We start from the raw sequence: 14,200 nt of genomic DNA on the forward strand, positions 1-14,200 counted from the left end.
GTACGGCCAGGGTGGTAATGAGGCCCAGTGTATTACATGTGTTCCTATACCCCTACTGAAGAATATTCCGAGAAATAAGCAAAAGAGAAGAGGAGGAAACTCGACCAGAGTGCAGGGCTCTCACAACAGAGGATATGTTGAGATTCTTTGTATATTTCACCTTTATTTACACTCACACAGAACAGACCAAAGAAACATTTCAGCTTGAAGAAAGGTGTCCTAGTTATGAAATGGACGCTCAAGTTCTGCACCTGTTTTGCGTTTTATTGTGATATAATGTTATGCTCAAGGTAAGGAGTACATTGAAATCTTGAACCCCCCCACCCATTGGATTTAAAGAACCCATCCACATCATGTCCCCACTTGAGCAACATCAGAAAACCAATGCACACAAGTAACAATATTAGTCACTGCTGTCATCATATCGCATATTTTTGTATTTGTTTATTATTTGTATGGCGCACCTAACACTGAGGTAACTGGGCGCTGGAAAACGTAACATGTTACAGACAAAAGTCATAATTACATAATAGGATATACATAGCAATGGCAAATGGGTGGAACTGGGTTACATATTGGTCTGGTCTTCAACATATGTACAAATATGATGAGAAACAGCGGAATTCTAACCAAACAGTGGGGCTGGGATGCAGGATCAGGATCGCGCGGACTCATCAGTTAATGGGCTTGTCAGTAAGCCAGAGTTTGACGCTGGTTTTGAAGGCATTGAAGGATGGTTCTAGTCTAATGGTGGGTGGTCGGGAGTTCCAGAGGTTAGCAGCTTGTACAGGGAAGCTGGCTCTGCCTGCAGTTTTGAGCGTGAATCTAGGAACTGTGAGGAGGTGAGTCTGGGATGATCTGGTGGGTCGGTGGCTTGGTGTAAGGAAGAACGTTGCGGCATTGGAGATACATTTGTGGGTGATTGCCAGGGTGCAGAGTGAGATTCTGTCATGCACTGGGGGCCAGTTAGATTTTTTGTCTGTGGCTGGAGATGTGGCTGGATCTGGGGATGTTTAGTGTGGATCTTAAGGCGTTATTTTGTAAAACTTGTAGTCTGTTGAGATTCAGTTTGGAAGTTCCTGAGAAGAGCGTGTTGCAGTAATCTAGTTTGGAGAGAGCTAGGGCTCTAGCTAATGTTGTGCAGTTGGCGGGGATAAATAAGACTTACAGGCATTGATGAGCTTGCTAGTGTTGGCTGTTGAGGTGATGGCACTCACTTGTTTTTTAGTGATAAGGTGGAGTCGAGGTAGACGTCTAGCGTTTTTATTTCTTTTGCCACTTTCATTATATTTCCATCAATGATGAAAGACGTGTACTGTGGGTCAAGTTTGTTGCGACAGGCTTGGATGCCTACGATCAGGAGCTTTTCTCATCGTTAAGGCAGAGGCTATGTGTCGCCATCCATGCCTGTATTTCCAGATAGATGTTGTTAATTAGTTTGGTATCATTGGCGTAGTGTCCTGACAACGCAATGAGAACCTGGGTGACATCTGCGTAATTTGTGTAGATGACTCCCATGTTGTCAAGGCGGTCGAATAGGAGCTTTGTAAAGAATTTGTACAAGATCCTTAGGGTATCCCGCAGAGGACGGGGATTGGATTTGCAGATGCAGAGGGCAAGAAGACTCTAGTTTTGCGTTTAGATAAGGATGATTTAATTCAAGAGGAAGTGTTAGTGGAAAGGGCTGCTGCAGAGGTTAAGTGTTCAGTGAGGATCTGGTGGAGAACCAGGTCAAATGCAGCGTTGAGGTCTAGCAAGAGGAGCATGGCCAATTTTCCTTTATCTCTCGTCTCATCCATCTGTATTTTCAGAGGGCGGTCACAGTGGCATGCTTACGCTGAAAACCTGATTGTCGTCATCCAAATAGGTTGTTGTCCTACAGGTGTTTCTGGATTTGTAGGTAGGCAACTCTATCCAGAATTTTTAAGAGGAAGGGGACAGTAGTGATTAGCCTATAGTTTGTTGGTGTGTTCGGGTCTAGATTGGCCTTTTTTAGAAGAGGCATGTCCCATTTTTGGGAACGAGATTGGTCTTAAAAGAGGCGATTATGATTGTGGCAATGAAAGGAGATAATTCCTTGGCACAATCCTTGATAAAAGGAGCCAGACATGTGTCACCTTAAGGCCTTTCATGATGTCTTCCACTTCCCCGGGTGTGACGGTGGAGAATGAACATGGCGGTCACTGAGGGAGTTGAGGCTTGGGAGGGGCTTTATCTGGTGAGCTGTTTGCAAGGCTATTTCTTTTGGCTTCTATTTTAGTTTGGAGAGAGGCTATTTTGTCCGCTAGGGCTTGTTGAATTTTGGAGCACCAGGCGGCATCTTTTGTACAGTCCGATGAGGGCAGAGCTGGGGATTCCATTTCCCTTAGGATGCTGAATAGCTCTGTAGTCCTGGATTTGGCGTTGAGTATTCTGGTGTTATAGATTTTTCCTTTTTGGTGGTGTGGATGGCAGATTTGTAGGTCGCTGCTGCAGTGGAGAACAAAGCCTTGTTGTGTGTGGAAGGAGCTTTACGCCAGTTGGATTCTGCTGCTCTTTTTAGGTTTCTCAATATTTTAAGTTCTGGAGTCAACCTATTATTGAGGCAGGCGGCAGCTTTGGCTTTTTTTAGTTTAACAGGGGCGATAGTGTCCATGGCGTACTTCAGGGTTGTATTATAGAGATCGACCAATTCAGTGGGATCCAAGTTTTTGTAGTTGGTATCGTCCAAGACATGCATCTATTTCTCCAAGTCATACCGTTCTTCTCTATTTGCACAATCGGTTTGAATTTGCCTATACTGGCACTTACTACAGCTTTCTTTCAGCTGTCACATATGATGGACCCCCATGCCAACCTCAGAGGATCCCACATCTGCCTATCTATAGCATCCAGCCTCCCACCATCTGCCATTATACAGCCAACAAGATTTCTTCCATCATGTCTACACATTGCACCTATCCCCCCATATAGGTCAGTACATCAAAGTTTACATACCGAACCGAAAGCCCAACATATGGCTAAAGTATTGGCCAACAACATTTCTTTACCACCTTACGCCATCACTGCTTTCAGAAATTCTAATGATCAGCAGTCTCAACGACCCACACCTACACCACTGCCACCTCAATGAGCCACACCTACACCACTGCCACCTCAACTAGCCTTACCTACACCATCGCCCACCTCAACGAGCCACACCTACACCACTGCCACCTCAACAAGCCACACCTACACCACTGCCACCTCAACTAGCCTTACCTACACCATCGCCCACCTCAATGAGCCACACCTACACCACTGCCAACTCAACGAGCCACACCTACACCACTGCCACCTCAACTAGCCTTACCTACACCATCGCCCACCTCAACGAGCCACACCTACACCACTGCCACCTCAACAAGCCACACCTACACCACTGCCACCTCAACTAGCCTTACCTACACCATCGCCCACCTCAATGAGCCACACCTACACCACTGCCAACTCAACGAGCCACACCTACACCACTGCCACCTCAACTAGCCTTACCTACACCATCGCCCACCTTACCGTGGTCCACACATCACAGACTTAGCTCCCCGACTCCCACCACGGCACATTGCCCCATCACAAAAGACAACACTAGAGCAACCCACACCCATGCCAAACTAGCCACTACACCACCTGCATTTGAGCACAGCCAAAGGTTACTCAAGAGTAAACAAGACAAAATGGTACCTCCAATAAAAGCTGGTCTCATCAATGCGAGATCCCTTCCGGCACACGCACTAGATAGCGCCGACTTTATAATACTACACAACCTCGATTTTGTTGCCATCACTGAGACATGGCTTCACAAAGCCTCTGGACCAGCCCTTTCCCTTGCAATCCCAGACAACTATTCCATCATCCGAACTGACAGAGATGACATAGCAGAAAACCCCTCTAAAGGAGGAGGCAGTGCCTTGATTTATAAAACATCACTAGGTCTAAGAAATATCCACAATCCACCTATGCCGTCAGCAGAACTATTATCTATCAAATTACCCATATCAACTACATCCACTGTCACAATTCACCTCACATACCGGCCACCAGGAATAATCACCTCCTTCGAAAACGATATATCACACCTGCTATCCAATAACACCAAAAATAACTCACAAGTCATCATCTTGGGAGACTTCAATTTAGGCTTCAAGACACCAAAGACATGAAAGCCTGTGCCCTCAAGGACACAATCACTGAACTTGGTTTCACCACATAACTGAACCAACTCACAATAAAGGTAGAACCTTAGATAGGTTAGCCGACAAACTACAACATCGATATCTGTGCCTGGACCGACCACCATCTTATCCTGTTCACTATCAAAGACTCTTCGCCACCTAAGCCACAAGACCATGCACCAGCCATACCAACTAGAAATATACGTAATCTGACCATTGAGAAACTAATAGCATTACTCCAATCAATTATTAACCCCACCAGAACTCTCTCAGATCTCACAGCTTTAGTTCACCTGTACAATAGTACTATCACCAAAGCTATCAACACAATAGTGCCACTTAAACGTCGCAAATCTAGACCTTCCGCACACATCAGCACCTGGTACGCACCACAGCTTAAAGCACTCATGAAACGGAAAACAATATCTGAGGCATTATGGGAGTGCATCCCATTCCCAGCAAACAAAGACAATCCCACTGCAGCTTCCGTTAACTACAAACAAAAAAATATAACTACAATGACTGCATAACCAAAGCCAAGTCTAGCCCTAAGGAACCTTTTAATATTCTGAAAGAGTTAGAATTACCTGCACCACCTCCTGACACCTGTACCAAAGATACGCTGTGGTGCACGGATATACAGAATGCACTCCAAGATAAAATCGAAACAAAAAAACCTCTTATCACTAATATTGAGTCCACTCAGCACTCATCTCCTCCTAGCAGGAAAGAGGTGGAGACTGTCATCCTGAAACTTAAACCATCTAATTGCCAAGGAGACACGTGTCCCGCTCCTCTCATCAAGGAGGCCGTGAAGGAACTGGCCCCCTTCATCACATCTGTCATTAATGCATCATTCAAATCCAGCATAGTACCCAACAATTTGAAAGATGCATGGGGACTCCCGCTTCTAAAAAAAACATCCTTAGACCCTAACAATCCATCTAACTATAGACCTATTACAACGGTACCTTTTCTGCTACAAATACTGGACCGAGTAGCTTATTTGCAGATAAAACATTAACTTGAATATAATAACTTGCTAGGCCTTAGACAATCGGGTTTCAGAAACACCTGTGTATAGGCGCGTTACAAATACCATATCATATCATATCATATCAGACACAGACATGGGACTGAAACAGCATTGATCGACCGTAAGACACAAATCCAGACACTGAAAGGCAAGGGGAAACTTGCCTTGCTTCTCTTACTTGACTTATCAGCAGCACTTGATTTGGAAAACCATAAAATTCTATGCATACACCTCTCATCTGCTGCAAACTTTTCAGACCATGCAAACGCCGAGATTGAGTCATTCCTTAATAACAGATTCATGAGGGTCTTTGCGCCCTCAGCCTCTGCTACACCTACTCCAGTCATTTGTGGGGTCCCCCAGGGGTCTTATGTGTCTCCTACTCTCTACAATGTCTTCACCAAGCCACTCTTTGATGGACTCGATTATCTGGGTGTCACCTATACTAATTATGCGGATGACACCCAGATACTCATGCCCATCCCTGATGACTACACTGTGGATAGTAGGACTCACAATGACGTTTACCTCACTATCCAAGCCCGGATGGTGAAACATGGGCTCTGTCTTTATGACGATAAAACAGAGCTGCTCATCCTAGGTTCTCCAGCCAATCTGAAGAAACTGGACGGGTTATTCACCTCCTTTAATATTGACGGCAATATAATCAAAGTCTCCAATGTCGTTAAAACGCTGGGAATCTACATCGATTCTGCACTAACTTTAACGAGACAAACTAACGCCATGGCTTCATCCTCAGCTTACACATGCAAGCTTATAGCTGCTTGTCGTCCTTACCTGACTACAACCAATTGCATCACAATAGCAAGAGTAGTAGTCCTCTCTAAGCTCGACTATTGTAATGCGCTTTATCTTGGCACATCTCAAAAAAACCTTAATAAAATGCCAGTCCTGCAGAACAACGCCATTAGAGCAGCCTTGAACATCCCTACGAGACAACACATCTCAGACATCAGACATTCAATAAATGAGCTCAACATCAAACAAAGATCTCCCTTAAAACAAGTGCTTTTCTAACCAGGCGCCAATCTACTTGTCCATCAATATTACCCGCCACACCACAACACGGCCCTCTAGAACAGCACAGATGCACTGCGCTACCATCCCACGCTTCAAGCAACAAAGAGCAGGCGGGGTTAGTTTCCCCGTTTTTGCTGCAAAAAAATGGAACACCCTCCCGCTCAACTTCTATGCATAGTGCCCAGATGCCTCTGGGTTAGGCACCTTACAAAAAACAAACCAAACCAAACCCCTACATACTATGATGTCCTCCTGAGTTGTTAGATAAATTAATATTCTGATGTGCCTTCAGATTTGAGGGGTCACTGAAGCTTTTCTTTCACTCTGTGCACTTTTAGGGCTTCTCGCCAGTATGGACCCTCTGATGCTTTAACAGGTCTGAGAAACGACTGAAGTTTGTTTTGCACACTGTACACTCAAAAGGCTTCCCTCCTGTATGGATTCTTTGATGGCTTATTAGATTTGAGGAGCAAATGAAACCTTTCTTGCACTCTGTGCACTTATAGGGTTTCTCCCCAGTATGGATCCTTTCATGGATTGTCAGAGTTGAGGATTGACTAAAGCTTTTCCTGCACTCTGTGCACTTGTAGGGCTTCTCCCCAGTATGAATTCTGAGATGCCATGTCAGAGATGAAAATTGACAGAAGCTTTTCTTGCACTCTGTGCATTTGAAGGGCTTCGCCCCAGTGTGCACCCTCTCATGACTTATCAGATTTGTAGACTGACTGAAGGTTTTCTCGCACTCTCTGCACTTGAAGGGCTTCACCCCAGTATGGATCCTCTGATGGGTTACCAAATGTGAGAATTGCTTGTAGCTTTTCTTACATTCTGTGCACTTGTAGGGCTTCTCTCCAGTATGGATCCTTTGATGCCTTACCAGATCTGAGGAATGGCTGAAGTGTGCCTTGCACTCTGTGCACTCAAAAGGCTTCTCTCCAGTATGGATCCTCTGATGACTTATCAGATGTGAGGAGCAAGTGAAACCTTTTTTGCAGTCTGTGCACTTATAGGGCTTCTCCCCAGTGTGGGTCCTTTGATGGACTGTCAGAGCCGAGGAGAGACTGAAGGTTTTCTTGCACTCTGTGCAGTTATAGGGCTTTACCCCAGTATGAATGCTGAAATGCTTTCTCAAAGATGAACGTTGACTGAAGCTTTTCTTGCACTCTGTGCATTTGAAGGGCTTCTCCGCAGTGTGGACCCTCTCATGACTTATTAGATTTGAGGAATGACTGAAGGTTTTATTGCACTCTCTGCACTTGTAGGGCTTCACCCCAGTATGTGTCCTCTGATGACTTATCAGATGTGAAGAGCAAATGAAACTTTTCTCGCACTCTGTGCACTTATGGGGCTTCTCCCCAGTATGGGTCCTTTGATGGATTGTCAGAGCAGAGGAGAGACTGAAACTTTTCTTGCACTCTGTACATCTATAGGGCTTCTCCCCAGTATGAATACTGAGATGCCGTCTCAGAGATGAAAATCGACTGAAGCTTTTCTTGCACTCTGTGCATTTGAAGGGCTTCACCCCGGTGTGGGTACTCTCATTGCTTATCAGATTTGAAGACTGACTGTAGGTTTTCTTGCACTCTCTGCACTTGTAGGGCTTCACCCCAGTATGGACTCTCTGGTGGTTTATTAAAGTTGAGGAAACCCTGAAACTTTTCTCACACTCTGTACACTTGTATGGTCTCTCACCTGTGTGGGAACTTAAGCGTGCACATAGTTTGGGCCTGTTAGTGAAGCCCGTTCCACAAACTCTGCAGGGAAATGTTTCCTCCATTGCATGGGTCCTTAAAGGATTGCAGGGTGTAGGAAGTAGATTGCTGGGTAGGTTCAGTGGAATGCCGCTGCCCGTGTCTTTCTCATCTTCTCATGCTCATTTCCAGACTCCTGCTTTCAGTGCTGGCTCTGCCCTCTGTTGAAGAAAGCAAAGGTTTCAGATATTATTTTCTGCTACTGTACAGATTATACAATAATGGAATCAGAGTAGAGCTGTGTGAATATGTGACTGCCTTGCCCAGTAAAATACTGGATAACACTTTATGCATTTAGCCCCTCAAGATACAGCAATCATCCCACCATCCTGGCCAGCTGGTGAAGTGAAGCGCTGACTAGTTCTGCAACTGAAGATATTAACAAAAGCGATGGTTCACAAACCGGGGTTCCTGCTATGAAATAAGGTACAGTACAGCAGAGGTTTAACCCTTGCGGTCGTTTATACTCACACACTTCCTGTCATGGTTTGCCCTCATTGTTCATCTTCTTTCTTCCTGAGGATAAGAGATACCCATCAAAACCAAACCTGACCCCACATGAGCCTTGCACAGGTTCTCAACGTCACCATCACCGAGATTCCCCCTCCATGGCATACCTTTCATCTTTTTCCACAACCTCTCTGCTGTTCTTTGTATTTCTTTAATAATGGCAGCTGCAGTCTGCTCTTAATCATTAGTATATAGCTGCCTACCTCTGTCAACATCTATTTAGAAAAGTCAAATTACAGTACCTTATTGGCTGTCCTCCACTAGTGCACAGTCTGGTCCTTCTTTAACTCCTTTTTTGCAAACCCCCCGATCTTCTACTGGTGCCTACCACGGGTAAACCAAACTGCCTCCGTAGCAGGGCATAACTGAAAGCACCAGCCCTACTTTCCTCCTGTCAGTGCTGGTGTTGAGAATTAGGGCTATGAAAGCCGACATTTCCTATGTGGCGGTGCTGTGTTTGATACTCAGGGTTAAGGAAGCCCAACCTTTCTCCATGGCGGTGCTATATACATGTTTCAGTGTCATGAGAATCCTTGTTTCCTCCATGGCAGTGTATTCCCGAGCATGACAAGCTCTCCATTTTGATCCGCCCAATGTCACAAGCCTGGGTGCAGCCTATAACGAACTGCACACTGCAGTGCTGAGCAGCAGAACATATCGGACGCGCGGCTGGGTTCCAGATAAGTCTCTCACCGCACTAACGTCCGTGGTGCGAGCAGCTCCCTCTGCATTCTCATGCCCGCTGAGGACATTAATCCTCACCGCCTGCCCCGGCGGGCCATGGTATAGGTGGACTGTTCCACAGGCCACCATCACTCATCACCCATGGCGCCACACACCACACAACCCTGGACTTGCTTCCTTCATGGCCTGCTGCATGCCAGGTTGTGCTGCTCGCCAGCTTGGCCAGCATATTCCCAGATGCCTTCTAAAGGCCCCTTGAGGCCCCAGGTGACACACACCACTCTTTGTGCTTCTTAATTTCTCTCCCCCAACCCGTCTCTTCTTTTCCCTTTCTTTTCCAACTGTCCCTTTTCCACTGTCTTTTCTTCTTTTTACTCCTTGTGTGGAGTCCTGGTAGGGTAAGTACATTTGTGTTGGCAGGGGGGGCCTGCCCATTCTTCCTAGCCCCATTAGTGACGAACTCAGTACAGTCAAGAAAGTCAAGTTAATCAGTCACAACACAATTAAACAACTACACATTCATAACAACTTTTTTTTTAATGTATTTTGTATTAAGTGCATTTGGATACATTTAGTACCTTTTACACTAATTGACAATGTTCAATTGATTAACACAGTGTACAAAGGATTCATAAATTATCATTAGAATATAATTAAAAACACAGAGAGGAAAACATAAAATCTGTAATCAAACATAAACAACAGCGATGGCCCAACAGAATCTGAGCCAACGCAGAAAGACCGCAGCAACCAAAGCATAAGTGTTCTGGAGCATGAAATAAAGTCCAGGTACTGTGAGCGACTGTTTGACATGTGTAGTAGTGTCACACAACCATGAACCTCAGATACGGAAGGGGATGGCAGCCATCGGGATTGCTTCCTCGTGACCACGACGCCTCGCTACGTCTCCATGGTTACCCTTAAATACACAATTATTCACACCGCAAGCGCGCTGGACGCTGCACTTGCGGTTGAATCGTCTTACAAACCGTCAGGTAAGTTTTGACACTCCCTAGGATTTCTAGGATTTATAGCTTAGTCTAAATTAATGAGGGGATTACCCCTGGTTCTAAAACTATAATTCATTCCAGATTTCCACGTTTTGCTAACAAGCGACGAGGTTAACCAGGCGTTCAGAGACTCAATTAAGGTATGGAGTATCTGTAAGCTTGTTGAATTACTTACACACCCTTTAGTACCGTAGAATACTAATTGAATTGCCTTTCCTTTTGTTTCCAATTTTCCACACGGATGTGCTTTCACGAATGGGTACGTGTTTTTCATTCGTTACATTTGAATGAATTTTGCAACCTTTGTCGATAACATTGTTAAATTTGTTGTTAATAGAATAAATATACAATATATCATGTTGAGCTGTAATACTGCCCTGATGAAGGTTTTCACCGAAATGCATTGGCACTAACACCACAGTATTATGGACAATTTTCGATGGATGCTCTATGTGTTATCTGTTAAGAAGATTTTCATCCAACAATTCAGAAATGTGCATTAAACATTTTCTGTCTTACATTCATTTAATTAAGAAGTTTTTGTTACTATGAGCATTTATCCAACAAACAGCAACCATTTATTGGGGCTAACTGAGAAGCGCCTTTCCTAACGAAGTGGATCCACTTTGTTTTTTGGAGAATATTGGTTTGAATAGATCCCGGTGCTAAGGGATCCTTTATGGACTGGCTGCTCCAGGCTAAAGTATTTTTATAGATTCTCTTCTAATAAGAGGTATAGACATTTCTTACTATCTAGTGGTGCCCTCCTCCCTTTCCTTAGCCATCGGGATTGTTACATATTTTAAGTAAACAGGATGTGTACACCCTATCAGCTGAGAGAAGCTGCATGACTAAAATATCTAAACTACTTACTATATAGTTTAGCATGTTGCACGCAGGGAACAAATACACAAACACAGACACACACACACACACACACACAATGACAGGGCCATGGAGCAGACCCTGTCACAGCGGGATGTGGACTACCTCTCAGCCTGGGGCAGGATTACTACCAGAGTGTTTGCCAGACCCAGTTCTTCAGAAGCCGGGTGATGGAGTTTCCTCTTTCCAGGACTACAGAGGCCAGAAGTCCATGCTGCTGGTGAACAGGAGGGCTGTGGAGCAGTGATCGCTTCAGGCCGGCAACCACGATGCTCCAGAACATGCGCAGATCAAATGTGATATTGACCATTTGATGAGGGGCACCATTCCGGAACTCACGTAGACAGGTGTTTGGACGCTTACCTGCTTTTAGCTTTTGCACAGCACTGTGAGCGCTGCTCTTGCTGGGAAAAGCATATTTCGTTTTCACTGCCCTGCTTCGTGGAGGAGGCGGGACTGATTGGCTGCACGTGACCAATCACGTGACTTCACCAGAGCATATCATCACGCTCGAGCCGCCCGAGCGGTGTGTTTGGATACAAAGTGAAGGAGTGTTTTAGCCTTTGGACGCTTACCTGCTTTTAGCTTTTGCACAGCACTGCGAGCGCTGCTCTTGCTGGAAAAGCATATTTCGTTTTCACCGCCCTGCTTCCTGGAGGAAGCGGGACTGATTGGCTGCACGTGACCAAGCACGTGACTTCACCAGAGCATATCATCATGCTCGAGCCGCCTGAGCGGTGTGTTTGGGTACAAAGTGAAGGAGTGTTTTAGCCTTTGGACGCTTTTAGCTTTTGCACAGCACTGCGAACGCTGCTCTTGCTGGAAAAGCATATTTCATTTTCACCGCCCTGCTTCCTGGAGGAGGCGGGACTGATTGGCTGCACGTGACCAATCACGTGACTTCACCAGAGCATATCATCACGCTCGAGCCACCCTTGCGGCGTTAAGCCCGATAGGGGTGAAGGGCGCCGACTGTTTCGCAGCTGTTTGGCGCTGGGGGAGACTGCGGAGGAAATCTCCTCTTTGATCCCTCTTGGATACCCGCCCAACCTGCGCACCACATGTAGGACTGATCCATTACTGTACACGAACAGGTAATCAGCTATACCTTTTTTAATGTAAGTCTTAAACTCCTTCACAATATTCCCACACTTTCATTTCAACCAAACACGTCTAGATGCCCATTTTAACATAATCTGGGGTTATCAGTAACTATTATTGCAAATTAAGCATGAGCTCAATTCCTCAAACGTGTAAAACCAATTTGCCTTCAGCAGTGCTGAATGCCAATACTCCATCAGATGGCATCTCATCAAGACTAAAAAGCAATCTCAAAAAAAATGTAATCCTCATCTTCAACATCAATTACATTAACACCGTGTGTTAAAACGCGAGCTAAAACTCAGCTTGCTAGTAAAGATATTAGAGATTTCTGCCCTGTTGTGAAAAATACTTTCCCATTATTGAATGCACCCTCATCTCAACAAATAGACGTCAATAATGTAAATAATGGTCCCTTTATTGAACTGCCTGTCCAATCAGCGCAACTTGTGCAGGACGAATCATTGACTCAACTTGCAGAACCAGAGTCTCCAGAAAGTCCTTCAGCGCGATGCAGAGAAAAACATATTGGCACAAGTCTGTCAACTCTGAATGTTACATCGACAATAAATCAAAATGATCCTGTAAACTCTGAGCCAGAAAATTCACATAAATTACTAATATCTGATAATACCATGACCCAATCAATAAAATAAGACTTCAAAAGTACAATTAGATCAAATCCTAGAAATCCAAGAACATGACAATCAGGATAACAATGAAGAGGTTTTTCTTGTAGACTCAAATAACGGCTAGAAAAGAGAATTTACCATCTAGTAGGTCGCTGATTGACTACCACCGACGTTGCTCTATGGATTCAACGATTTCTGAAGCTGTCTCATATATATTACCAACACCTCGACAGCGAGAATCATCCAGAGAAAAAGAAAGGGCCAGTACCAAGGCCGGACTTTTGGAAGTCACTCTTGCAGCAGTAAACCAAACGATTCAAAGTTTATTCAAACTATATGAATCTCTTCAATCCAAAACCAATTCACAATCAATTAAAATAGATCAAATATCGGCATGGAGGCAATCTTACTCGACCAATATAGAGAAAGGTTGTCAACATGAAGAAATCACAAATGATTTATCACAAAGTGTGGAAATCTTGACTATACCAGCTTCACTACATACAAGTCTTCCAGCATTTGAGCATGTAATCTGTCCCATTTAGGAGGCGGACCAAGAAAAAATTCAGCAAAATTCCTCATGGATAAGTGTTGATGAATCCGCGAAAACCATAACGCAACAAAGTAATAAAAGTCAATCTGATCTGTTTAATAATAACTCAAGAAACAAAGGACGAGCTAGACATCTCATGACCAAACCGTTCCAATCATCGAAACAGAATAATAAACCAACTAATCGTACTGAACGATCACAAATGGTTGATCTAACTGTGCCTCTGAAACCTATGGATCACCAAATCACAGGTCAAGTGGTTATGAGCAGAGCCTTAGTCCCAAATCATCATATTCCATCAATACATCAGCCTCTATTGAGTCAACTGGTATCATCTCTGGACAATGTTTCCTTATCTGCACAGGGTCAAAGGAAGGGCCCACCCGCTCATGATGATTATTTAAGATCTAAAACAATTCTGCAGACTGCAGCAAAACGACTACCAAGTCAGTCAACAATTGATACATCTCAAGTTGATCAATTAAAATTTGCAGTTGATTCTTACATCCTTCATCGGACATCTGAGATAAAAGATCTGGCACTCAAATCATGCACGCAGAATTTAAATGCACAACCTATTTTACATCAAGAACACCAAAATGTATATGATGCAGGAATCCATTGCTTGAATCGACCTGAAAGTAGAGTACAAACACCTGCAAAGACATCAGAAACGCTGGATCTAATAACAACCTCTAATGCAGCCGGCCCTTGCGATGCACAAGATGATAAGATCAAACTGATAATTGAAACATATTTGGCAACTCGCATGGAGCCGTCAGTAAAAACTCTAAATATCTCGAC

General features: G+C 44.4%; 1 protein-coding gene across 1 annotated transcript in view; it reads right to left on the reverse strand.

Annotated features, from left to right (window-relative positions):
* The window catches only part of LOC138468441 (zinc finger protein 271-like), a 68,716-nt gene continuing 54,516 nt past the window's right edge, over positions 1–14,200 (reverse strand). The window contains exon 2 of the mRNA XM_069608995.1: positions 1–8,182. Coding sequence (XP_069465096.1) covers positions 6,605–8,047 — 1,443 coding nt within the window. The 5' untranslated portion in view covers positions 8,048–8,182 and the 3' untranslated portion in view covers positions 1–6,604. The remainder of the gene's footprint in view (positions 8,183–14,200) is intronic.

The sequence above is a fragment of the Ambystoma mexicanum genome, chromosome 4q, assembly GCF_040938575.1.
Source record: "Ambystoma mexicanum isolate Mex_15411 chromosome 4q, UKY_AmexF1_1, whole genome shotgun sequence".
NCBI classification, from domain to species: domain Eukaryota; kingdom Metazoa; phylum Chordata; class Amphibia; order Caudata; family Ambystomatidae; genus Ambystoma; species Ambystoma mexicanum.